This window comes from Aquarana catesbeiana, linkage group LG10 (genome assembly GCF_042186555.1).
Source record: "Aquarana catesbeiana isolate 2022-GZ linkage group LG10, ASM4218655v1, whole genome shotgun sequence".
In the NCBI taxonomy this organism is placed as follows: domain Eukaryota; kingdom Metazoa; phylum Chordata; class Amphibia; order Anura; family Ranidae; genus Aquarana; species Aquarana catesbeiana.
The window spans coordinates 166111843-166139170 of record NC_133333.1 but is presented as its reverse complement, the minus strand read 5'-3'; the positions used below and the strand labels follow the sequence as shown (position 1 = coordinate 166139170).

The 27328-nt window shown below is 44.6% G+C and overlaps 1 protein-coding gene across 2 annotated transcripts in view; it reads right to left on the bottom strand.

Moving 5' to 3' along the window:
- Positions 1–23931, bottom strand: part of VWA1 (von Willebrand factor A domain containing 1) — a 212419-nt gene extending 188488 nt beyond the window's left edge. For both annotated transcript variants that reach the window (XM_073602888.1, XM_073602889.1), the window contains exon 1: positions 23024–23931. In XM_073602888.1, coding sequence (XP_073458989.1) covers positions 23024–23096 — 73 coding nt within the window. In that variant the 5' untranslated portion in view covers positions 23097–23931. The remainder of the gene's footprint in view (positions 1–23023) is intronic.
- Positions 23932–27328: the final 3397 nt, after the last annotated feature.

Below are 27328 nucleotides of genomic sequence, written 5' to 3'. Positions count from 1 at the left end.
TGTGCAATCATGTTGGAACAGGAGGGGGCCATCCCCAAACTGTTCCCACAAAGTTGGGAGCATGAATTTGTCCAAAATATCTTAGTATGTATGACTTAAGTGTTCCCATCACTGGAACTAAGAGGCTGAACTCCCGAAAAACAATCCCACACCCCAAACTTGCTCCTCCATGTCTTTCTGGACCTTGCTTTGTGCACTGGTCCAAATCACTTGGTGGAGGGGGATTATGATGTGGGGTTGTTTTTCAGGGGTTGGCCTTGGCTAATTAGTTAATTACGAAACTCTTAAGGTGTCAGCATACCAAAACATTTTGGACAATTTCATGCTCCCAACTTTGTGGGAATAGTCTGGGGATGGCCCCTTCCTGTTCCAACATGACTGCACACCAGTGCACAAAGCAAGGTTCATAAAGACATGGATGAGGAACTTGACTGGCCTGCACAGAGTCCTGATCTCAACCCAATAGAACACCTTCGGGATGAATTAGAGCGGAGACTGTGAGCCAGACCTTCTCGTCGAACATCAATTCCTGACCTCACAAATGCGCTTCTGGAAGAATGGTCAAACATTTCCATAGACACACTCCTAAACCTTCTGGACAGCCTTCCCAGAAGGGTTGAGGCCTTAAGAGACTTTATCCTTGAGTTCCCATCACCACCCTAGGAGTACACTAATGTAAAAACACAAATCCCTATTCATCTGCATTGATATAAACAGCACTGAATATGTCCGTGCCAACTTTTAAAGTTTAAAGACATCTCTACTTACAGAGAGATGTAATACAGATTTATTGCTTGTGTGTGAGAGAGATAACAGTGATTGGTGAAGTGTACTTGTAGCGAATGAATAGCAGGAACAATACCATTTTGTGTTATATGAAACATTTATCGGGTAAACCTGCAGATAAACCAAAAAAATCACTTTATGGGCCTAAACAAGACTGCCATAATGTATGTTTAATGTAAAGAAAACCTGGCTCAACAAGCATTTACCCGGCCTTGAAGTAAAAATTCACACTAGAATAAATCTGTGAACATACAGCCCTAGAACTCCATAAATGCATAGCACTGTGTTCGATTTCTGTTCAAGGTTCAGCTATCGAGCAAACAGCAATTGAAATTGGCTGGCAATTACCAGCGACACCATGCAACTAATGGGGTCACCCAGCCCCCTTTGTGCTACAGTATCTTTGTCTTTGACTCCATCAAGGCACAGAGGAAGTGTTTCCCATTCACATTCACAAGATGTGAATAGCATGAGGGCCAAGTTGCATGGTGCTGCTGGTAAATGGTGTCAGTAATGCAGATAGAAGTCAAACTTGTTATGCATTTATCAAGGTACATGTGTTATATGGCTGTTTCGTGTTCATAGAGTAAACGTCCTCTTTAAATGGGTTTCTGAAAGAGTTGAAGTAAGTGACAGATGAGACGTGATTGCCAGTACTTATGGATGAACCTGGCGGATGACCAAGAAGTGATCTCTGTGGACCAAAAGACACAATTACTGAATTCAGGTGCACTGGTTCCTGCATGCAAGCTTCCAAGTCGTTTGGCCATATACATTATTGCTAAAATCCATAAACGATTCCAGCTGCATCAGAGGGAAATATTTCTTATTTCTCTGCCTTAACATATACAGTTTTATTTAATGCGCATTGAGCAATAGTTTACATTTTTCCATAGCAAGTGGTCGGAAAAACAGCTCTCATTTGTCTGGCCAGTCTAAACTACTAAGTGACCCAGTGTTCACTTTAACATCCATAAACTACAGGCAGCATTGACCTGAAGACATCTAGCAGACCCCACAGGCATTACCAGTAACCCTAATGCCGCGTACACACGGTCAGACTTTTCGTCTACAAAAGTCCAACGGACGCTGACGGACTAAAGCTGGCTGGTAATCCGATCGTGTGTGGGCTTCTCCGGACTTTCAACTGACTTTTTCAGCCTCAAATCCGACGGACTTTAGATTTGAAACATGCTTCAAATCTTTCCGACGGACTCGAGTCCGGTCGAAAAATCCGCTCGTCTGTATGCTAGTCTGACGGACAAAAACCCACGCTAGGGCAGCTATTGGCTACTGGCTATCAACTTCCTTATTTTAGTCCGGTGTACGTCATCACGTAAGAATTCGACGGACTTTTGTGTGATCGTGTGTAGGCAAGTCTGTTCGTTAGAAAGTCCGCCGCAAGTCCGTCGAAAGTCCGTCGAAAGTCCGTCGGACTTTTGTAGCTGAAAAGTCCGACCGTGTGTACGCCCCATAACAAGTAAATAGCAACATCACTTCCTGAACTTGTGCTCCCTGCCATAGCTCGGTTCACACCTATGCAGTTTGCTTTTGATCTGTTTCTGCAGTGCTTTTTGGGGTGCATTTTGCGTATTTGCACACACGATTTTACCGTGATTTGTGTTTTGAATTTTTTATGCTTTTTTTTTTGATGGACAGATTAAAAAACACAATTTGTGGCAAAATCGCAGCAAAAAGTCACTACATGCTTTCCTGCAGCTTCTCCACTGAAGTATATCGAACCAAAAAAGCAAAAAGCACCGTTTTGCTTTTAAAGTCCCTGACCCTTTTCAGAAACGCAGCGGCTGAAAAAAGCATAGATGTGAACGTGTCTCATAGGAAACTATGTTAAATGAACTGTAGTGTGCTTCTGCAAAATGCACCAAAAAACGCATAGGTGTGAACCAGGCCTAACTGTTGGTTACTGCGGCTTGTCATCACAAAGACAGACCAATAGGAGGTGGTAGGGGCTACTTTAGCTTTAGGGCACTCATGAAGCTTGACAATGTGTACAGGAACCTCAAGATATTTTTTAGGATTTTCTGCCTCCCCTCGTCCTACTCCTGTAAAGCAAAATGTGGCCAAGTTCTTCTTATCTCCCTCATGCTCCAGCTTCCCTCTCCATCCCGCACTGCCAGTCCTTTTCAGGCTAAAAGACAGTCAGCAATACTCTACCCATTTCCTGTGAACCCCAGACTGTTGATGACCCACCGCCTAAGGAATCGTCATCCCACAGTCAGGTCACAGTAGGACTTTCAGAGTTCACCTGGCACTTCTGCCTCTTGCCCCTCACTGTGCATAGCGCAGTCCAGGGGTGGCCCGTCGATTAAGGGTGCACCTGCGCCGCCCCCTTTCCATGCGCATGAATTCCAACGGGGGGGGGGGTTTGAAGCACCTAATTAAAGCCAAAGGCTCTAATAGGCTTCAAAATAGGGTGGGCTAGGGGCGCAGAGAATGCGAATAAGCCACCCAGGTGTGTTACAATAGCGAATGAAAATTCACTATTTGTAACACTGAACCTCCTCCCAGGCAATCAGGAAGCGGGTCTTCACCCAATTGGCTGAAAGGACAGGCAATTCTATTGGACGCCTAGGAGGAGGGGAGGAGACGCACGGCGGAAGCCGCTGTGATGGAGAAGAGGATGCAGGAGCAGCTGCCCAATGCCCGCCACCTAGATGGGGTAAGTGCCCGACCGACCAACAGACAGTGGGTGGGGGAGGTGCCGCTGGCCGGGGGGGGGACTTTGGTTGGGTGGTTGTTTGCCGACCCCCTCCCAAAAAAAAAAAAAAAAAACACCAGCCGCCCCAGGTGCAGTCCTTTCTGTAGAAAATGTCCACTTTGCAGTGCTAGACAATGGCTCCGTCTCAAAATGCAGGTCTTTGAGTCAAGGGACTTAAAGGAGAAGTCCAGCCTGAGCTCGTTTGGCTGGGCTTCTTTTATGGATCACAGGAGTGCAATTCGTTTTGCAATCCTATGAGCTGTTTTCACCAGAGAGCGGACCGAGCCGCTGACAGCCTGAGACAGCCCACTCCGTCCCTTTCACAGCTCACTGCTCCAATGAGCACAGAGGGAGAAGAGCAGAGAGCTGTGACTGACAGGCTACAACTCTCTGCTCACAGAGCTCTGAAAAACGAGTGATAGGCGATGTTCGATCACTTGGTTTTCAGTGCAGAGGCGCCGGAGGTCCGATGCTGCATCCACCTAGGTAAGTATAAATCTGCAAAAAAAAGAAACCCATACTTCTCTTTTATGTTGGCCATAGACGGATTGTTTTTTTCCAGCAGGCTGAATGAAAAAAAATTAACAGATTCCTCCATCCACCCAAGTGAGGTGAATAGAGGAATCCTCACCATTGAAACATTGTTTTCTGATAGTGGGACTTGACCACTGTCAGAATATACTGATCAGTGGCTGTAGCCAACTGGCTGCAGCTGCTGATTGAACCACCAAGGATTAAATGCTTGTTTAATCTAGAGGTGCAGAGATAAGGTGTATTACTTACCCTTTTGTCTGACTGGGTCCAGCACTGTCCTCAAGCTCCAGGCTGTAAGTGGTCCCTCTGAAGCATCACACAGTGCAGCACTATTAATCCTGCATTGCATGTGAGGAGGCAAGCATGCAACCGCGGCCCGGACCTGTTTAGAGAGGACGCTGCAGGAGACCAATTGCATGGAGTAAGGGAAGTCTGCTGGACCCAGAAATGAGTAACGCACGTTACCCCTGCACCTTTAGACTAAACAAGTATTTAACCCTGGCAGTACTGTGGGGCCTCACTGCAAGGGTAGATTTTGTCTCAATCCAGAAGTTCAGCTTTGAAGTTCAAACCTAGGTATGATTTGTATTGAACAGTTACATTGGTCCAAGCTTGGACCAATGTAAATTTGCATATTCCACATCTGTGAGATCACTGTGTAGGTGGAGTGATCGCCATGGTCTTCCTGGTCCTGTGCCAAGCAGCTGCCTTGCTGCATAGTAACCACAGGGGGTTGCTCACTTGGCATGGCATTTAGAGAACACTTTGCATCCCCACCAATAGATGCAAAGTATTTTCTGGTTGGTTAAGGTGGGGATCAGATTGTCACAGGGATAACGTGGGTCCTGAAAAATGAACAGATTCCTCCATCCACCCAAGTCAGGTGACGTGCCAAGAAACTGCCTTGCTGCATGCTAACCACATGGGGTTGCTCACTTGGCATGGCCACCATTCAGAGAAAGCCTTGCATTCCCACCAATAAAATGCAAAGCGTTTTCTGGTTGGTTAAGGTGGAAATCATGGTTTCACCGCCCCACCTCTCCACCTCATCCAATGACAGAATGTTGTGCATTGAGAAAAATGTGAATGGCAGCCGTGTCGGGTGAATTAACTCCTGTGGTTACTACTGAACCCAGAATACCAAGGCTATTATTGTAATAGCATTGACTACTACAGTGATTCACCACTTCCACAGCGAACCCTCAGGTATGGCATATGTATACTTACAGTTGTGATCATAAGTTTACATACCCTGGCAGAATTTATGATTTCTTGGCCATTTTTCAGAGAATATGAATGATAACACAAAAACATTTCTTTCACTCATGGTTAATGTTTGGCTGAAGCCATTTATTATTAATCAACTGTGTTTACTCTTTTTAAATCATAATCACAACAGAAACTACCCAAATGACCCTAAACAAAAGTTTACATACCCCAGTTCTTAATACCGTGCTTTGCCCCCTTTATCATCAATGACAGCTTGAAGTCTTTTGTGGTATTTGTGGATGAGGCTCTTTATCTTCTCAGATGGTAAAGCTGCCCATTCCTCTTGGCAAAAAGCCTCCAGTTCCTGTAAATTCTTGGGCTGTCTTGCATGAACTTCATGTTTGAGATCTCCCCAGAGTGGCTCAATGATATTGAGGTCAGGAGACTGAGATGGCCACTCCAGAACCTTCATTTTATTCTGCTGTAGCCAATGACAGGTCGACTTGTCCTTGTGTTTTGGATCATTGTCGTGTTCGAATGTCCAAGTACGTCCCATGCGCAGCTTCCTGGCTGATGAATGCAAATGTTCCTCCGGTAATATTTGATAACATACTGCATTGATCTTGCCATCAATTTTGACCAAATTTCCTGTGCCTTTGTAGCTCACATGTCCTCAAAACATCAGCGATCCACCTTCGTGTTTCACAGTAGGAATGGTGTACCTTTCATCACAGGCCTTGTTGACTCCTCTCCAAATGTAGCGTTTATGGTTGCGGCCAAAAAGCTCAGTTTTGGTCTCATCACTCCAAATGACTTTGTGCCAGAAGGTTTGAGGCTTGTCTCTGTGCTGTTTGGCGTATTGTAAGCGGGATACTTTGTGGCATTTGCATAGTAATGGCTTTCTTCTGGCGACTCGACCATGCAGCCCATCTTTCTTCAAGTGCCTCCTTATGTGCATCTTGAAACAGCCACACCACATGTTTTCAGAGTCCTGTATTTCACCTGAAGTTATTTGTGGGTTTTTCTTTGCATCCCGAACAATTTTCCTGGCAGTTGTGGCTGAAATTTTAGTTGGTCTACCTGACCGTGGTTTGGTTTCAACAGAACCTCATTTTCCACTTCTTGATTAGAGCTGGAACACTGCTGATTGGCATTCTCAATTCCTTGGATATCTTTTTATATCCCTTTCCTGTTTTATACAGTTCAACTACCTTTTCCTACAAATCCTTTGACTATTCTTTTGCTTTTTCCATGACTCAAAATCCAGAAATGTCAGTGCAGCACTGGATGAAAGATGCAAGGGACTGTCAGGAGTCCAGAAACTCATTGACCTTTTATAAACAGACACTAATTACAAGCAAACAGATCACAGGTGAGGATGATTACCTTTAATAGCCATTAAAACCCCTTTGTGTCAACTTGTATGCATATGTTATCAGGCCAAAATCACCAGGGTATGTAAACTTTTGATCAGGGTCATTTGGGTATTTTCTGCTGCCATTATGATTTAAAAAGAGCAAACACAATTGATTGATAATAAATGGCTTCAGCACTGCACTGACTTCAAATACACTGTCATTTCTCTTTAACCACTTGGCCTCTGGAAGATTTAACCCCTTCATGACCAGGCCGTTTTTTGCGATACGGCACTGCGTTACCTGACAATTGCGTGGCCATGCAACGATGTACACAAATAAAATGTATGTTCTTTTTTTCCCCACAAATAGAGCTTTCTTTTGGTGGTAATTGATCACCTCTGCCGTTTTTTTTTTTTTTTTACGCTATAAACAAAAAAACAGCTGCCAATTTTGAAACATATATATATATCTATTTTATGTTGATTTATATGCAAAAAGTTATAAAAGTTGGTTTATGCAAAAGTTATAGCGTCTACAAACTACAGAATATATACTGGAATTTTTTTTTTTTTTTTTTTTCACTAGTAATGGAGGCAATCAGCAACTTATAGCGGGACTGCGATATTGTGGCGGACAAACAGACACTGACACTAATACAGTGATCAGTGCTAAAAATATGCACTGTCACTGTACTGGGAAGGGGTTAAACATCTAGGGTGATCAAAGGGTGAAATGTGTGCCTAGCCAGTGTTTTGGTGTACTGTAGGAGGTGCTTTTACTATGAGAAGTAATGGATTTTCTTTCCCTGCTTTTCTTACAAGCAGGGCTCTGCCCTGTGTGTCTTCCCGACGATCGGCGGGTGCCAGCAGTCATCCATTGGCTGGCACCCACTGATCGGCATCTGCTGTGTATAATTACAGCACAGCCGGGTCGCCAGCGGCACCCGCGCCCCTACCTGGAAGTGGCAAATCAGGTACCGAGTACGTGATCTGGCACTGGAGAGCCACCTTGCCGCCACATATGTAAGTTATACAGTTGGTAAGCAGTTAAAGCCAAACTATGTGAAATGTGGAAATTTTCCCTTGCAGTGAGGCTTTGTCTGCAAGGGTTAACTGCTAGTTCAGGTCAAGGGGACATAGAAAAGATTTACTTACCCAATACTCAATACTGCTATAGACCAGTCCCCCCAGTGTCTTCTCCCCTATGCTTCAGTGGTCTAAAGTCCTGATGTCATCAAGACCAATATAGGGTCCTGCACTGGGCGTGATGATGCCATGCACTGGACGCGATGACGCCGTGCACTGGACGCGATGACGCTGTGCACTGGACGTGATGACGCCGTGCACTGGACATGACGACACCATGCACTGGACATGACGACACCATGCACTGGACGTGACGACGCCATGCACTGGACGCGATGACGCCGTGCACTGGACATGATGACGCTGTGCACTGGACGCGATGACGCCGTGCACTGGGCGCGATGACGCTGATGGACAATTCACTGCCATAGTATGGATTGGGAAAGTAAAACTGCTTTTACTTTCCCGTAGAATAAACAAGCAGATAACCCTTGCAGAACGGATGCAGCCCCACTGAAATGGGTAATTTTCCGATTTTTTGAAGTTGGGCTGTAAATATTTAATGTACAGTATGTGATAATCTCTGTACTGTCTCCATATCATCATCCATTCTTTTTAATACTATAAAATAGGCCCAAGCTTTCTTATCATTCTCTTCCATCATATTGCTTTGACATCCTTCAACTATTGCCAGGCTTTAAATAAAACGGTTAAATTTAGCTACATCTGATAACATCATTATAATTAGCAAACAAAAGACAATAAAATTTTTCTCTTGTGGTTCACCCAACCAGGAAACACGGAAAAACATAAGCCAAAAATTCCGCTTGCTTTGTATCCATCAAAGATTGGACCCCAGAGCAGAAAGCTATAAAGCCATTTGGTATCCATAGATGGGAAGAAGTTCACTTGGTTTACATGGTTGCCAGTTACAATTACATCTTGTGGGTGGATTGAAACCACGGAAAGTAATTAGCGTAACTGAAAATCACAATTCATAAAATAAGTTCGCCCCAGCAAGCTTGAATGTTATTAGTTTGGGTCGGGTTCAATGATTCTTTGTTGTTGTGAATTTACAAAGCCGTTGGCGTATTCTGTTTTATGTCATTACACACCCAGGCTTGTGGATAGACGCGGTCCCAACTTTTGGTAATAATGAAAAATCTGCTATATTGTTTTATCTTGTAGAAGGGAGCAATTTTATTTCAGAGACACATTTTATATCAAACCAGGGAAATGACAAGTACAAAAAAATAAGAGCTGAGTAATAAAATAATAATGTCACTAGAAATGGAAGTGCGTTATTCTGAATGTATAGCAGTCTGAGCTCTTTTCTAAAGTATATATCTAATTGTCTTTTTTTAAAAACATTTCTAATCCCAAGAACAACTATGTTATATATTGTGTGGTGTTGTATCTGCACTATGTTTCTGGTTTCAGGCATACCCCCACCCCTTCATATTCACCTAGCCATCCGGCCAGAAAGTGCGTTAGAGCCCTTGCACACTGGGGCGGTTTGCAGGCGCCTGCAAACCGCCCCGAATAGCATAGCGCCTGCAAACCGCCCCGAAAATGCCGCTGCTTTCATTCCAGTGTGCAAGCCCCGAGGGCTTGCACACTGGAGCAATGCGCTGGCAGGACGGTAAAAAAAGTCCTGCCAGCAGCATCTTCGGAGCGGTGAAGGAGCGGTGTGTATACCACTCCTTTACCGCTCCTGCTCATTGAAATCAATGGGACGGCGCGGCTATACCGCCGGCAAAGCGCCTCTGCAGAGGCGCTTTGCGGTGGTATTTAACCCTTTCTCGGCCGCTAGCGGGGGGTAAAACCGCCCCGCTAGCGGACGCATACCGACGGTAAAACGCCGCTAATAATAGCGGTGTTTTACCGCCGACGCCGCCCCCCACCCCAGTGTGCAAGGGCTCTTAGGATTACAGAACATCTCCCCCTATGTTAGGGAGAAGAGGGGAGGGTGTTCTGTAGTCCTGACACCCTTTCTGAACTAAGGCGACAATTCTTACTCACTACACTGAATACAGTGCATCCGGAAAGTATTCACAGTGCTTCACTGTTACAGCCCTTTTCCAAAATTGATTACATTCGTTAGTTTCCTCACAATTGTACAAACAATTCTCCAATAATGACAACGTGAAAGAAGTTTGTTAGAAATCTTTGCAAATTTATGAAAAAAAAAAAAAAAACACATAAATAAGTATTCAAAGCCTTTGCCATGATACTCAAAAATAAGCTCCAGTGCATCTTGTTTTCACTGATTATCCCTGAGATGTTTCTACAACTTGATTGGAGTCCACCTGTGGTAGATTCAGTTGATGTGATTTGGAAACATGATTTGGAAAGGCGCACACACCTGTCTACACTATATTGTCAAAAGTATTGGAACACCTGCCTTTACACGCACATGAACTTTAATTGCATCCCCGTCTTGGTCCTCAGGGTTCAATATTGCCACTATAACAGCTTTAAGGAAAGGCTGTCCACAAGGTTTAGGAGTGTGTCTATGGGAATGTTTGACCATTCTTCCAGAAGCGCATTTGTGAGGTCAGGCACTGATGTTGGAGGAGAAGGCCTGGATCGCAGTCTCCACTCTAATTCATCCCAAAGGTGTTTAATGGCGTTGAGGTCAGGACTCTGTGCAGGTCGGTCAAGTTCCTCCACCGCAAACTCGCTCATCCATGTCTTTATGGACCTTGTTTTGTGCACTGGTCCAAATCATTTGGTGGAGGGGGGATTATGATGTGGGGTTGTTTTTCAGGGGTTGGGCTTGGCTCCTTAGTTCCAGTGAAGGGAACTCTTAAGGCGTCAGCATACCAAGATATTTTGGACAATTTCCTCATTCAATATTTTTACTGAAATTTTGCAAAGCAATAGGTACATTGACATATCAGACATAAAAAGATTCCTCGCTGACCAAAGCGGCCAGAAGAGGTGAAAACAGAAAAATTACGAGTTATCTCTTACAGTGGTAATATAGCATTAAAGCACTGATAAGTCTGCAAAAGTGACACTGTATTTCTAAATAGGAACAATCCCTTCTTGAAACTGGGAAACTATAGCTCTCAAGATAGGAAGATAGGAGCCAAGAGTAAAAAAAAAAAAAAAAAAAAAAAAAAGAGAAAAAAACCTTCAGAGATAGTGAAATAACAACTAAGGATAACAGTATATCTCAGGGTATAATTGTTTCCCATATGCAGACTTTCTACTATTTTTGGACAATTCCATGCTCCCAACTTTATGAGAACAGTTTGGGGATGGCCCCTTCCTGTTCCACCATGACTGCGCACCAGTGCACAAAGCAAGGTCCATAAAGACATGGATGAGTGAGTTTGGGGTGGAAGAACTTGACTGGCCTGCCCAGAATCCTGACCTCAACCCAATAGAACACCTTTGGGATGAATTAGAGCGGAGACTGTGAGCCAGACCTTCTCGTCGAACATCCATGCCTGACCTCACAAATGCGCTTCTGGAAGAATGGTCAAACATTTCCAAACACACACTCCTAAACCTTGTGGACAGCCTTCCCAGAAGAGTTGAAGCTGTTATAGCTGCAAAAGTTGGCTCAACTCAATATTGAACCCTACAGACTAAGACTGGGATGCTATTAAAATTCATGTGCATGTAAAGGCAGGTGTCCCAATACTTTTGACAATATAGTGTATATAAGGTCCCACAGTTAACAGTGCATGTCACAGTTCTGGGGAAGGGTACAGAAACATTTCTGCAGCATTGAAGGTCCCAATGAGCACAGTGGCCTCCATCATCCATAAATGGAAAAAGTTTGGAACCACAGGACTCTTCCTAGAGCGGGACGCCTGGCCAAACTGAGCAATCAGGGGAGAAGGGCCTTAGTCAGGGAGGTGACCAAGAGCTCGGTGGTCACTCTGACAGAGCTCCAGCATTTCTCTGTGGAACAAGGAGAACCTTCCAGAAGAACAACCATCTCTGCAGCACTCCACCAATCAGGCCTGTGTGGTAGAGTGGCCACACGGAAGCCACTCCTCAGTAAAAGGCACATGACAGCCTGCCTGGAGTTTGCCAAAAGGCACCTGAAGGACTCTCAGACCATGAGAAACAAATTTCTCTGGTCTGATGAAACAAAGATCGAACTCTTTGGCCTGAATAGCAAGCGTCATGTCTGGAGGAAACCAGGCACCGCTCATCACCTGGCTAATACCATCCCTAAAGTGAAGCATGGTGGTGGCAGCATCATGCTGTGGGGATTTTTTTCAGTGGCAGGACCTGGGAGACTGGTCAGGATCAAGGAAAAGATGAATGCAGCAATGTACAAAGACATCCTTGTTGAAAACCTGCTCCAGAGCGTTCTGGACCTCGGACTGGGGAGAAGGTTCATCTACCAACAGGACACAACCCTAAGCACACAGCCAAGATAACAAAGGAGTGGCTATGGGACAACTCTGTGACTGTCCCTTGAGTGACCCAGCCAGAGCACAGACTTGAACCCAAATGAACATCTCTGGAGAGATCTGAAAATGGCTGTGCACTAACGCTCCCTATCCAACCTGATGGAGCTTGAGAAGTCCTGCAAAGAAGAATGGGACAGACTGACCAAAAATAGGTGTGCAAAGCGTGTAGCATCATACTCAAAAAGACTTGAAGCAAAGTATTGAGCAAAGGTTGTGAATACTTATATACATGTGATTTTTTTCATTTTTTTTATTTTTAATAAATTTACAAGGATTTCAAACAAACTTCTTTCACGTTGTCATTATGGGGTATGGTTCGTAGAATTTTGAGGAAGATAATGAATTGAATCTATTTGAAATAAGGCTGTAACATAACAAAATGTAGAAAAAGTGAAGCGCTGTGAATACTTTCCGGATGTACTATAAATGGTGGGGCAGTGTTGTCACCTCAGGATAACAAGGATAACAAGTAGTTTAGGACTACAGAACACCTTACCTCTTCCCTTTTCTTCATAACATAGGGGGAGGTGCTTTGTAGTATTTCTGATAACATTGAGATAAGACAGCAAAGTGCACAGGACAAAAAGACAGCTCTGGGTTTCAGGCAGGATCCATAGGTATTTTTTGGTACTTAAACACAAGGCTTAAAATTGTGCACCCTCACTGCCTGATTTACTCTTGTATATAATGCACCATAGTACAATAGTGCGCCCTAACTGGTTGCAATGTACACCATGGCGGGACAGTTGCAGCACGGCCCCACAGACCTGCATGGGTCATGCTCGGCCGCGGTAATGCCCCACAAAGCACAGTCACGGCATGTCTACACAATAGAGCAACTGCTTGTCTATATTCAGGTGGGAGGTCAGTGGACTTTAAAAAAACAGCCCAACCGATTGGTTTTACCTCCTCCAGACAACACATGTAATTGAACCCCAAGTGAGGGGAATTCCAAAAGGACAAGCCCAAGAGGTACTTAGACTTCAATATTTAGTCCAAATTGCTTTAAAGTGATTCTAAAGGCATACAATTTTTTACCTTAATGCATTCTCTGCTCTAAGGTAAAAGACCTTCCAGTATCAGCTCCCCTTAGTCCTCCCCCTACATACTTACCTGGCTCCTCTTTCAATCCAGCATTGTGCCCAAGAGCAGCATTGATATTCATATTCATTCTCTCTCTCTCTCTCTCTCTCTCCTCACAAGCACAGTGGCAGCAGCAGGAGCATTGGCTGCTGTCAATCAAATCCTGTGAGGTGGGAACGAGGGGCGGGGCTGCACCACGCTGTGTGCATCTATGGCCATACAGTACATAGCATGGCTCAGGAGCGAGCCTGCACGTCTGCCCCCCATAGCAAGCGGGTTGTTGCGGGGGCAGACACAGAAGGGGAGGAGCACCGGCGGGGGGACACGAGAAGAGGTTAGGGAATGCTCTGTGCAATACCATTGGTAAGCAGCAGGTACTGTAAGTATAAAGTGAATTATTTTAATTTAAAAAAGCTAAGCCTTTACAATCACTTTAATGGTTTACAGTATGATCACATAAAATATCCAACGTGTTCCAGAGGTTTAACCACTCCTGCTTCATCAGGACTTAAAAACTTGGATGGAGGACTCAGTGGCGCAAAACGATCATACAGATCTGTATAAGATCTAACAGATGCTTATTTGTTTGAGATCAGTGAAAAGATATGTTAGTGTTACCAGCGGCAGCATACAGCACCACTATCTTCTTTCAAATACGTGGATGTAATACTGACCCAGACCATAATAATAATATTCTGTATATTTAGATTAATGTAGCCAGCTCAGGTAAGAGATGACTTCTGATTGACTTCATGGGTAACTGCACTTTCCTTTCCATCACCATCTTACTGAATAGACTTACATATTGTCAAGACCACGATCAAAGGATTGTGTGGGAGAACCATGAATGATGCATAGAGATCAGCTGTTGACGGCTCTCAGGTCTCACTACTGGGGAAATGAGCTATTAGAAGATGTCATTACCATTTCACAGACAGCTATAGGATGTAGGAACGGCACAGTATATAGTCATTAAGAAAAGAACATGCACAAGGGCTCTCTGTTGGATGTTATGGACAGTTTATGAACTGTCAGTAGCAGGAGGGTATATTTGCAAACCATGCGTCTTGATATAGAGCAGGCCTAAATTCAAGCTGTCTGCAAATATTAGACAGTGGCTAGCTGTGCATGCGTGATCTGCCCTTCAAACCATATTTCTAACATGATCTTTTCATAAACATGCAGATTGCAATTGGGCAAACTTTTATATTTGTGCCTATAAAAGAGGTTTGAAGAGGGGAGGACCAAGGCGTTGGTTGGGGTTTCAGGTGCTGATTAGTTATGGGGGACCAATAGTGATTGGCTGAGAAAACCCACCCTGGCCAAAGGAATCTCACCCTAGGTCATGGAGAGGCCTTCAAATATGCAAACATTGCTTTATCTGAGCGCCAACTATGGCACCAGGTGAATATTCCCCAATATATGCAGGCACCTGAAAGACACCATTTTCTTTACCGAACATGAACTACACAGTTTATAAAACCACTGGTCAGTGTATAATCAGTGGAGAAAACTCCATTAATCCCCAATTGGACATTGCCTCTCAATGTTGCCATCTAGCCTCTTGAACAGCACACAGAAGGTGAAACCAGGTTGTCAATCAAAGCCCGCGTTTTACACCTCTGTGCTTCCTCTTCCAGTTATGTAATAGGTCAAAGAGAGCGACCAAATGAAAAAATTCTTAGGTATCCAAAGTCAACTGGTTACAACATACAGGATAAAGGGCAGCCAATGCGTTTCGAGGGCTGTCCCTTGCCCTGCTTGTTCTAACTAAATGAACAATAAAAACTCAACTCAACATCATTTGCATGATGATGGGGGGGCTGTCCAGAGGTAGAGATAGTCAGCGTGGAAAATAGTCCAGAGGGTAGCATTAGTGGTAGGATGTCTAAAGAACATAAACCCAAGGTAAGTATAGTAACAAGTCCTAGTTACAATCTCGGAACACCCAATAAGAGGATAGTATGCGACCAGTCTAAACTACGTGGCATGTTCACCAATGCCAGGAGCCTGGTGGACAAGATGGGTGAACTAGAGATACTGTTGTATGAGGAGGATTTGGATTTTGTGGGAATTTCAGAGACTTGGTTCAACAGCTCTCAAGATTGGCTGGCAACCATTCCAGGGGTATTCCCTTTATCGCAGGGATAGAGAGGGTAAAAAAGGGGGAGGGGTATGCCTGTATATCAAGAATAATGTACAAGTGAATGTGAGAGATGACATCACTAAGGGAGCTAGGGAGGAGGTGAAATCCTTATGGGTAGAGCTCCAAAGGGATGAAGCTAAGGGGAAGTATGCTATAGGCCCCCTAACCTGAGGGAGGAAGGGGAGACAGATCTCCTATCACAATTTGGATTAGCAGTAAGGATGGGAAGTGTTATCATAATGGGGGATTTTACCCAGACATAGACTGGGCGGAGGGAACCACACATTCGTCTAAGGCTCACCAGTTCCTAAATGTCTTGCAGGACAATTTCTTGGGTCAGATGGTAGACGCACCAACTAGAAATAAAGCGTTACTAGATCTACTGATTACCAATAATACAGACCTGATCATGGATGTGGAAATACGGGGCAATTTAGGAAAGAGCGATCACATGTCGATTGGCTTCAGTATAAATCACACAAATAGGAAACATAAGGGAAATACAAAAGAAACTGGATTTCAAAAGAGCCAACTTCCCTAAACTACGAACTTTGCTAGAAGATATAACTTGGAATAAAATCGTAGGAACAAAGAACATGGAGGAGAGATGGGCTTGCTTCAAGAGCATATTAAATAAGGGCATTAGCTAATGAATCCCATTGGTTAAAAAATTAAAATAGTGGACAAAAGTAATTTTTTTTTTTTTAAAAATTGCATTTGAAAGACCGCTGTGCAAATACAGTGTGACATAAAATATTAGAATTAGAACAACCACCAATTTATTCTCTAGGGTGTCTACTAAAATATATATATATATATATATATATATATATATATATATATATATATATATATATATATATATATATATATAATGTTTGGAGTAATTTTCTAGCAAAATAAAAAATGATTTTTAACTTGAGACCAACAAATGTCAGACAAAAGGTTTAGTGTTTAAGTGGTTACATTTTTTTCACTTACACACAAAGTCTATTCCATTGACAAATTGTTACAATGTTTATACTTAAGTTCAACTGATAAAGAATGTTACGATTCTTGGCAGAAGGCCCAGTTTTTCTCTTCCTTTCTTTTGATGGCTGTGGCTTCAGAAGAGCAGAGAGAATTCTTTGCATAGCAAGAATCGTGAAACACTTTAGTCAAGATCGCAACGGGAAAAAAAAAAAAAAAAAAAAATCGAGATAACGATTCTTGACGATTAATCGTGCAGCTCTATTACAAGGGCGAGTTCAGAGGGTAGTGATAAATGGGGAGTACTCGGAATGGTCAGGGGTGGGTAGTGGGGTCCCCCAGGGTTCTGTGCTGACCAATCCTATTTAATTTGTTCATAAACGACCTGGAGAATGGGGTAAATAGTTCAATCTCTGTATTTGCGGACGGTACTAAGCTAACGAGGGCAATCACTTCTCCGCAGGATGTGGAAACCTTGCAAGAAGATCTATTTTTGGGTGACAAAAATATGAATGCAATCTATACACTGGGGGGGGAGAACCTCTGGGGGTATCTAAGATGGAAAAGGACCTGGGGGTCCTAGTAGATGATAGGCTCAGCAATGGCATGCAATGCCAAGCTGCTGCTAACAAAGCAAACAGAATATTGACATGCAATAAAAAGGGGATTAACTCCAGGGGTAAAGCGATAATTCTTCCAATCTACAAGACTCTGGTCCGGCCGCACCTAGAGTATGCTGTCCAGTTCTGGGCACCAGTCCTCAGGAAGGATGTACTGGAAATGGAGCGAGTACAAAGAAGGGCAACAAAGCTAATAAAGGGTCTGGAGGATATTGGTTATGAGAAAAGGTTGCGAGCACTGAACTTATTCTCTCTGGAGAAGAGACGCTTAAGAGGGGATATGATTTCAATTTTGCAAATACTGTACTGGTGACCCCACAATAGGGATAAAACTTTTTCACGGAAGAGAGTTTAACAAGACACGTGGCCACTCCTTAAAATTAGAAGAAAAGAAGTTTAACCTTAAACTATGTAGAAGGTTCTTTACTGTGAGAGCGGCAAGGATGTGGAATTCCCTTCCACAGGCGGTGGTTTCAGAGGGGGACATCGATAGTTTCAAAAAACTATTAGATAAGCACCTGAACGACCGCAACATACAGGGATATACAATGTAATACTGACACATAATCACACACATAGGTTGGACTTGATGGACTTGTGTCTTTTTTCAACCTCACCTTCTATGTAACTATGTAATATCAAAGCTATTTCTTCTGCTTAGACTGCCCATTTTGTACAAAGAAGAAGTGCATTTCAAACAGTAAATGGAGTGGAATATGAAAACATCACAATGTTTACATGCTTGTGGAATGGAACAGCTTGGCTCAAAGCCACAGCCACAGTCTTTTGGGATACTTTACAGGTCCCAGAAGACTGCGGCCCATTCACAAAGTGCAGCGTGTTTCGTGAATCCACAGCAGGAAAATGGCTGTGAAGTCGCGAGGCTTCACTGCCAGTTTCCTTAGTCAAGATGGCGGTGCCAGCACCCTATAGCTGACGGAATAATCAGCTCAGGTGAGGACACCGCTGGATGCCCGGACAGGTAAGTGCCTTAATATTAAAAGTCAGCAGCTACAGTATTTGTTAATTTTTTCTGAAGGAGCCTGGAGCTCCTCTTTAAGGACATATAGCCCCCCCTCTTCTCCTTAATATAAAGTAACACTAGGGAGCTACCTATATACCTTTCTGCTGCTCAACAGCTATGGCCAGGCACCGATTGGCAGTTCAGGCAGAGGTAGCCAATCAGCACCACTAATAACACCCAACCACACCCCCCTGGAGTCCAGGCACAGGAGTAGTGACTGCTGTTCAGTGACTGCTGGAAAACTTTAATAGTTTTACGTCAATGTATTTTTGTTTTTTAGGCTTATACATCTTTAAACTGTTGATTTTTTTTTTTTTTTTTATAAGTTTCTGTTAAAATATATCTAAAGCCAAAAGATTTATTTTTTTCCATTTTGGATAGAGTATGAGAGTGTTGAACTGTTTTAAATTTTTTTTTTTTTTTTTTTTTTTTACCATATGTGTCCTATTAAGGGAGATTTCCCTTAACTTCCTGCCCTATAGTCCCAACAGGAAGTGAAAGAATATCTTTCCAATGTGAGAGAAATCCCCTCTTAGATAGCGGTCATGGGAACAAGTGTCTCCAATGGAAGATTTCCTCTCTATTCTCTAACAGGAACACAGACGGCAATAAACACCATTCAGTGGTTCTATCCCCTCTCCCCACTCGATCCAAATATAAAAAAAATAGGAAATCTGCCTTTAGTTATACTTTAAATAAGTGTGAGTTCAATCATGTTGGGAGAATATGAGGTTAGGCAGACATAGCTGAGATGACCCCTGAGTTCTGCTAGTTGCAGCTGATGTCATGCTCACAGGCTGTTCCCTGGCTCCTGAGTGTGCATATCATTGTCAAATAGAGTCTAGGACTTAAAGCAGAACTAAACCCCCCAGTTCTTTCCTGCCAAGGAAGCTGCCATCTTGGCCTCTGTTTGATCTGCAACTGCCACGATCCTGCACACAGGGCAGCCATCAGAAATTTGTGGGCCCCTTACACAGCTTTATTCCTGGGCCCCCCTCCCTCCTGAGCCTGACCACCAACATTCCCCAGGGCTTGCCCACGGGCCATCCTACCGAATCCGCACACCTCACCTGTACGTACTCAATCCTCTATATATGTCAGCCTCCCTCACACCTATATATATGTCAGCCCCCCCACACACACCTGTTTATGTGTCAGCCCCCCCCTCACACACCTGTATATGTGTCAGCCCCCCCCCTCACACACCTGTATATGTGTCAGCCCCCCCCTCACACACACCTGTATATATGTCAGTCCCCCACCACACACACCTGTATATATGAAAGCCCCCCCCAACCACACGCCTGTATATATGAAAGCCCCCCCTCACACACCTGTATATATGTCAGTCCCCCCCCCCCCACACACACCTGTATATATATGTCAGTCTCCCCCCCCACACACCTGTATATGTATCAGCCCCCCTCACACACCTGTATATATGAAAGCCCCCCCCAACCACACGCCTGTATATATGAAAGCCCCCCCTCACACACCTGTATATATGTCAGTCCCCCCCCCCCACACACACCTGTATATATATGTCAGTCCCCCCCCCCACACACCTGTATATGTATCAGCCCCCCCTCACACACCTGTATATATGAAAGCCCCCCCAACCACACGTCTGTATATATTGCAGCCCCACATATACACAAACAAGGTTCTGGCCCCTCCCTGGACACAAAACGCCCCCCTCCATTTCCTTCACAGCCCCTACTTGTAAAGAAGATCTCCCTACCTACCTGGTCCCAGCTCATTTCACAAAGCTGACATGTTGCTGGCACAGAGAAGCGCAGTACACGAGGGGGGCACATAGAAGCCAGAGGTGGCATTACAGAGCTTGATGCCTGAGTTCAATCTCACAGAATGCAGAATGAGCCGAGATCGATTCTGTAATGCACAGCACGGCTCCCCTTCACCCGTCCTGCCTTCTTCTGGCCCGGGCGGGCCCCTCGGCCCCCGATGCCCCTTACTGTTGTAATGGCTGTACCCCCCTGATGGCAGCCCTGCCTGCACATGTCAGTTATGACACCTTCCATTTGATGGTTTGACAGTTTGGTTGAAAACACAATGTGATAATTAGCATTCCTGGCATGCTGAGAATATAACTGTTTTGGAAACCATTAAATCAATGGGTTTAGTTCCACTTTCATAGGTATGTAAACTTTGGGCTTGTGTTGTTTGATTGTGCACACTCAGGAGATGTGAGTCAGAATCCTAAATAGCTTTAACCTATTGCTGGCCATGTAACACATATATACTATATGACCAAAAGTATTGGGACGCCTGCCTTTACATCCCAGTCTTAGTCCGTAGATTTCAATATTAAGCTGGCCCACCCTTTGAAGCTATAAAATCTTTAACTCTTCTGGAAGGCTGTCCACAAGGTTTAGAAGTGTGTCTATGGGAGTGTTTGACCATTCTTCCAGAAGTGCATTTGTGAGGTCAGGCACTGATGGACGAGAAGACCCGGTTCACAGTCTCCGCTCTAATTCATCCCAAAGGTGTTCTATCGGGTTGAGGTAAGGATTCTGTGCAGGCCAGTCAAGTTCCTCCACCCCAAACTCACTCATCCAAGTCTTTATGGACCTTGCTTTGTGCACAGTCATGTTGGAACAGGAAGGGGCCATCCCCAAACTGTTCCCACAAATTAGAGAGCATGAAATTGTCCAAAATGTCTTGGTAAGCTGAAGCCTTAAAGTGATTGTAAAGTTTCCTGTTTTTTTTTTGTATTTCCCCAAAAGGACACAGAAAACTGAACTCCAAGTATGACCTTTTCCCTTTTGGGACAAAGGTTTTACATAAATGAATAAAAGCTGACCATTGTAAGAACCCCTGTCAGTGGTAAATGGTTTTTCTCAGCCCTTTTTCTGAACAGCTCAGTCTACTAAAGAAGGTGAAAAACAATATTATACAGGATCACAAGGTAATACATTATGGTAATGGGGGGGGGGGGGGGGGACAAGGCCTCTGCTGTGTTCTTGTTACTGACAGACTACATCATATACAGTATGTCATTGCTGATCTTGGCTACAGTGTCACTTTAACCAAACCAGCTGAAGATAGATGCTGATTGGTTGCCATGCATACTCTAGCTCCAGCTCAGATAAATTCCCCTCAAGGTGTTCTATGAATGTTGGGCCAGCGAGCGACCTCCCACGCTCAGTGTACAGAAGGGAATCTGCCCAGCGCAGGACCCAGAAGATCCCGCCTATCAGTGTAGTAGTGCTGAATACTACAGTGATTTCCGGTGATCCCACAAGTATGAATCTGCATACATTGGTCCTAGAACGTAAAGCTGGACATACACTAGAAGATTTTTTAACATTTGTACTAATATTCGTATAAAAATTCTCAGTACATTGGATGACTTGACAAATGCAATTTAAAAGTACTTACAAAAACGCTTTGATTTTAGAATGAATGAAGTTTCCCAAATGACAATCGCATTCACTATTAGAAATATAGTACCGTATTTCTTGTACACAAATATTGACTTGACCCCTTTTTGGATAAACGTTTTAAATAAATTAATAAAAGCTGATCATTGTAAGCACCCCTGTCAGTGGTAAATGGTTTGTCTCAACCCACTAACTGCCACTTTTGCTAGACAGCTAAGTGTGCTAAAGGAAGCGGAAAAACAACAGACTTACTGGTAGGATCACAATGTAAAAAGACATTTAAATGAACAATTTTGTGAAATAAATTCTTCCAGTGTATGGCCAGTAACAAGCGGACCTTCAATCAAATGAAAACAGGATTTTCCCCTGCCTACTCACCCCTCCCTCTCTCACATTTGGATATCATTGTTTTCTTAATATTGTAAATTCTGTGTTGAGAATGATGTTTGCCACCCCTCCTAGATTCTGCGCATGCACAGCTATGGGGCTTTGGGTCCCGGTAGCGCCCTGCGGCACATCTGCACTTGCGGAGGGGGTTCCCGCTCAAGACGGAATGGCATGGAAGTCCTTGCTGTGTGTGCGCATGCATGGGAACGACTGCATGCATGTGCAGATGGACCCAAAAGCACATCTACATGTGCGCCAGAATAATAAAGATGGCGGCAATTAAGGGGGTGGGGCCAAAACTAAAGGGGACTGAAATTCCTCCTAAGTATGCAATCCAAATAATTCCTGAAGTTCAGTGTTAAAGCTTAACTTAACCCAAAAGGTTCCGCTCTTCCTCCCCCCCCTCCCCCCGCTATCTTTGTAAAACATTTTTTGACAGGTACCCGTTCCAAATTCTACTTCCTTGCCCGCAGCCTTCCAGGACACATCACAGATCTCAGAAGGCTGCGGGCGCCATTCACAAAGCCCAGTGCGGCAGCTGGCTGACCACAGTTAACATGCCAGTGTCGGGGACCTGAAGACTGGCAAAGAACCGGCTCAGGTGAGGTCAGCGCTGGACCCCTGGACTGTTTATTAAAAGTCAGCAGATACAGTTCTTGCTGACTTCATTTTTTCGAGTCCAGGTTCAGACTAATGCGATGCGGGAAACGCAGTGAATCCTGTGCGTTTCCCGAACCACGTTGCAATCGCACGGCGTCCATGCGATCTGCTGCGGGTGTCAATATAATCTTAACAACACCCCTAAACAGATTGTAAAATGCAGTGTGAACACCCATGCAACGCAATTCAGGTGTGTGGGGGGGGGTCCTGAACTGCTTTGGTGCGGATGTGACTTCAGCCATACAAAATGTGTAGGTGAAATCGCACCGCACGGACACGGCATGTGATGTGCACAGGAATGCGGTGCGATTCTTGTGCAAATCGCTTGCGGTGTCTCCATCCCACGAGTGTGAACCCAGGCTGAACATTCTCTACTCTATCCCAAACTAAAAGCAAGTTTGGGTTTTAGATATAAATCTAGTCCTGGGGTGTCCTCTTTAAATATCACTTCCAGGTGGACTGTCCCTTTAAAGAAAACAGATCACAATGCCTTCTTGTCTCCTATACATCCCTGCAGCCCCCCCATAGTACAGACAGATGTGATCTCCCCCAATCACACAGGTGACCAGAATGAAGAAGTCATCTGATGAGGTCACTTACCTGCTTCTGGTATGGTGTGTCCTAGGACAGTGCTGAGAAGAATGTGCAGGTAGAGTCCCAGGTAGACAAACATAGCAGAGTTCAGGCTGGGGATCTTATCTCTACAAGCAAAGCCTAGTCCTCATCCCTCCACTATGTGCTGCTGCCCAGGATCTGGCTGGCAGTGGCAGGAGGAAGGTGCAGGGGCTCTGCAGAGCTGACCATCTGATGGGCTCTCTGTCCTCTTGGGGGGGTTGCAGGTTACAGCAGCTCCAGCATTGCAATAACAGGCTGTGAAGTCATCCCAAACTTCTTCTGTCTTCTTCTGCCCCCACGTGTTCTACTCTGCAAGGAGAAGAGAAAACTTCATTTCTCTACACACCCTCTGTGCACTCATCCTGGGGACAGGGATCCTGCCAGGTCCTAATGCTGCCCTGTGCACCTTCCTCTGTGCCAGGGACATGTGCCTCATCACACTTCCAGAAAACCTGGACTGCATGCTACACCCAACCCTTCATCTACTCATACTAGAAGTTCTATTTATTTGCAAAGTTACATGAAATTGACACCAATTCCTATAATTATTCTTAACCACTTGCTTACTGGGCACCTAAACCCCCCTCCTGCCCAGACCAATTTTCAGCTTTTAGCGCTGTCACACTTTGAACAACAATTGTGCGGCCATACAACACTGTACCAATTTTTATCATTTTTTTCCCCACAAATCGAGCTTTCTTTTGGTGGTATTCGATCACCTCTGGGTTGTTTATTTTGTTTTTTGTTTTTTTGTTTTTTTTGTCTGTTTTTCTGTCGATAACAGCACTGTTTTAGGCAGATAACCTGTTGTTAGGTACCGATTTACATGGTACTTTTTGAGCCGGGGAATGCCCCAAGGCTCTGTTCATGTAAATCTATTAAAATCAATAAAGAGAATTTAAAAAAAAAAAAAAAATTAAAGAAGACTGAAATTAAAAAAAAAAATACAAAACTGTTTTATATTTTGTTAATAAATTTTGCAAACGGGTAATTTTTCTCCTTCATTGATGTACACTGATGAGGCTGCACTGATGGGCACTGATAGGCTGCATTGATGGGCACTGATAAGGCGGCACTAATGGGCACTAATAGGTGGCACTAATTGGCACTAATAGGCAGCACTGGTGGGCACCGATGAGGTGGCACTGGTGGGCACTGTTAGGTGGCATTGGTAGGCAGTGATGGGTGGCACTGATGGACGTCACTGAAGGGCGGCACTAAAGGGCATTGGTAGGTGGCACTGATAGCTGGCACTGATGGGCAATGATAGGTGGCAGCGATGGGCACTGATGGGTGGCAGTGATGGGCACTGATCGGCACTGGTAGGTGACACTGATTGGCACCTCTGGTGGGCATTAATAGGTGGCACTCGTGGGCATTGATAGGTGGCACTGATTGCTGGCACTTATGCGCTGGTGGGCACTGATTCGTGGCACTGTGTGGGCACTGGCAGGTAACACTGACAGGCAGTACTGGTGGGCACAGATGAGGTGGCTTCGCCTCTTCCTCTTTGGGACCGATGTCCCTTGCACTGAAGCCAGTGATAGGCTTTTTTTTCTCCTCATGCTGTCAGCATGAGGAGAAAAGAAAAAAGATTAGCGATCTTCTGTTTACATCACGTGATCAGCTGTCATTGGTTGACAGCTGATTACGTGGTAAGGGGCTGGGATACTCCGATCTGTGATCACCCGAGTCTCACAACTCGGTGATCACGGCGCGTGGGGAGCGTGCAAAAGGGAGGATGTCTATTGATGGCCTCCCGGCAAAGTAGATCCACGCTGTAGCCGTCATTCGGCTATAGCGCGGATCTAAAGAAGTTAATAAATATTCTATACACATCCACTACTTAACCACTTCAACCCCCTTCCTGACCAGGCTATTTTTTGTGATATGGCACTGTGTTACTTTAACTGACAATTGCGCGGTTGTGCAACGCTGTACCCAAATACAATTTGTTTTTATTTTTTCCCCCACAAATAGAGCTTTCTTTTGGTGGTATTTGATCACCTCTGCGTTTTTTTGGGTTTTTTTGTGTTATAAACAAAAAAAAGACGGAAAATTTTGTTATATTTTTCACAATAGATCTTTATTAAAAGTAAGTAAAAGTATTACTGTTTTTTTTACTTTCTTCTCTAAAACATATGCAATAAAAAAAATTAAAAATGTAAAAAAAATCTAATTTCTTCATTTTAATTTAGGCCAATATGTATTCTGCTACATAATTTTGGTAAAAAAATCCCAATAAGTGTATATTGATTGGTTTGCGCAAAAGTTATAGCGTCTACGAACTATGGGATCAGTGGTGGCCCATCCATTAGGGGCCGCCCCCTCTATCCACACCACCCCCTATATGAATAATGAATAGATTCATGCATAGCATGAATCTATCCACAGCCACCGTGGCCACCCCCTATTCATGCGTCCGGCCCCTTTCAGGACACCGGGCGCCTGAATTACAGCAAAAGGGGTGGTTTTTTGAAGCACCTGATTAGAGCGATAGGCTCTAAGAGCCTATCGCTCTAATCAGGTGCTTCAAAAAAACCACCCTGGCCGCTGTAAATCAGGTGCCCGGCGTCCTGAAAGGGGCCAGATGCCTGAATAGGGGGTGGCCGCGGCGGCCTTGGATAGATTCATGAATCTATCCATTATTCATATAGGGGGTAGCAAGAATAAAGGGAGCGACGCCCGGGCGCCCTTAATGAACAGTCCGCCACTGCCCGCTGTGTAGAATCACAGCGTGAGCGAGCCTCCGGCGGCGTGCTTTCGCGCCCGATACCCTGAAGTGTAGGATCACGTATATATGTACTGCCCTGCCTTCTGTAAATGGTGCCTGTGCAGAGCAAACAACCTCTTAGACAATTGTCCTGGTAACAGGTGTCCCCAATGATGCTGCCACCACTATGTTTCACGGTGGGGATGGAGTGTTCAGGGTGATGTGTAGTGTTAGTTCTACGCCACACATAGCGTTTTGCTTTTAAGCCAAAAGGTTCAATTTTGGTCTCATCTGACCAGAGCACCTTCTTCCACATGTTTGCTGTGTCCCCCAAACTGCAAATGGGACTTCTTAAGGCTTTCTTTCAACAATGGCTTTCTTCTTGCCACTCTTCCATAAAGGCCAGATTTGTGGAGTGCGTGACGAATAGTTGTCCTGTGGACAGATTCTTCCACCTGAGCTGTGGATCTCTGCAGCTCCTCCAGTTACCATGGGCCTCTTGGCTGCTTCTCTGATTAATGCTCTCCTTGCCCAGCCTGTCAGTTTAGGTGGACGGCCATGTCTTGGTAGGTTTGCAGTTGTGCCATACTCTTTCCATTTTTGGATGATGGATTGAACAGTGCTCTGTGAGATGTTTAAAGCTTGGGATATTTTTTTATAACCTTACCCTGCTTTAAACTTCTCCACAACTTTATCCCTGACCTGTCTGGTGTGTTCCTTGGCCTTCATGATGCTGTGTGTTCACCAAGGTTCTCTAACAAACCTCCTATATATATATGCCAGCCCCCCCCCACAAACACCTGTATATATGTCAGCCCCCCTCACCCCTGCATATATGTCAGCCCCCCCCCACACACACACGTCTGTATACATTGCTTAAAATTTTTCGGGGGGTGCAAACAAACTGAAAAATTCAGAAAAAAAAATCAATTGCAGCCTCAGTGTGCCCATTAAACACAGCCACTATGCCCATCAAACGCAGCCACTGTACCATCAAATGCAGCCACTGTGCCCCATCAAATACATCCACAGTGCCCGATCAAATACATCCACTGTGCTCATCAAACGCAGCCACTGTGCTCATCAAACGCAGCCACTGTGCTCATCAAACGCAGCCACTGTGCTCATCAAACGCAGCCATTGTGCCCATCAAATGCCGCCACTGTGCCCATTTAAAAGTTAACACTGCGACTCCCCCCCCGCCTGCTCGCTGTCTGCCCGACACTTACCCTATGTCAGTGGGGCAGGGGGTGACGGCGGCGAGCTGTGTCCATCATGCGTCTCCTCCTTCTGATAGGCGTCCAATCACAGCGCCTGTCGTTTTAGCCAATCAGGTGACGGTCACTGTTCTAGCACACCTTGGTAAACTGCGAGTGCAATGCTCTGCGCTCGCAGTTCACCATTTTTGAAGCCTATAAGAGCCTATGGCTCTAATCAGGTGCTTCAAAAATACATGCACGCCAGTGTAATTTAGTCGCCTTGTGCCCAATGCAGTGCATGAATCTATCCATGATACATAGAGGTGTGTGGCTGGAGAGAGGGGGTGGCGCCCGTGCGCCCTTAACCACTTGAGCCCC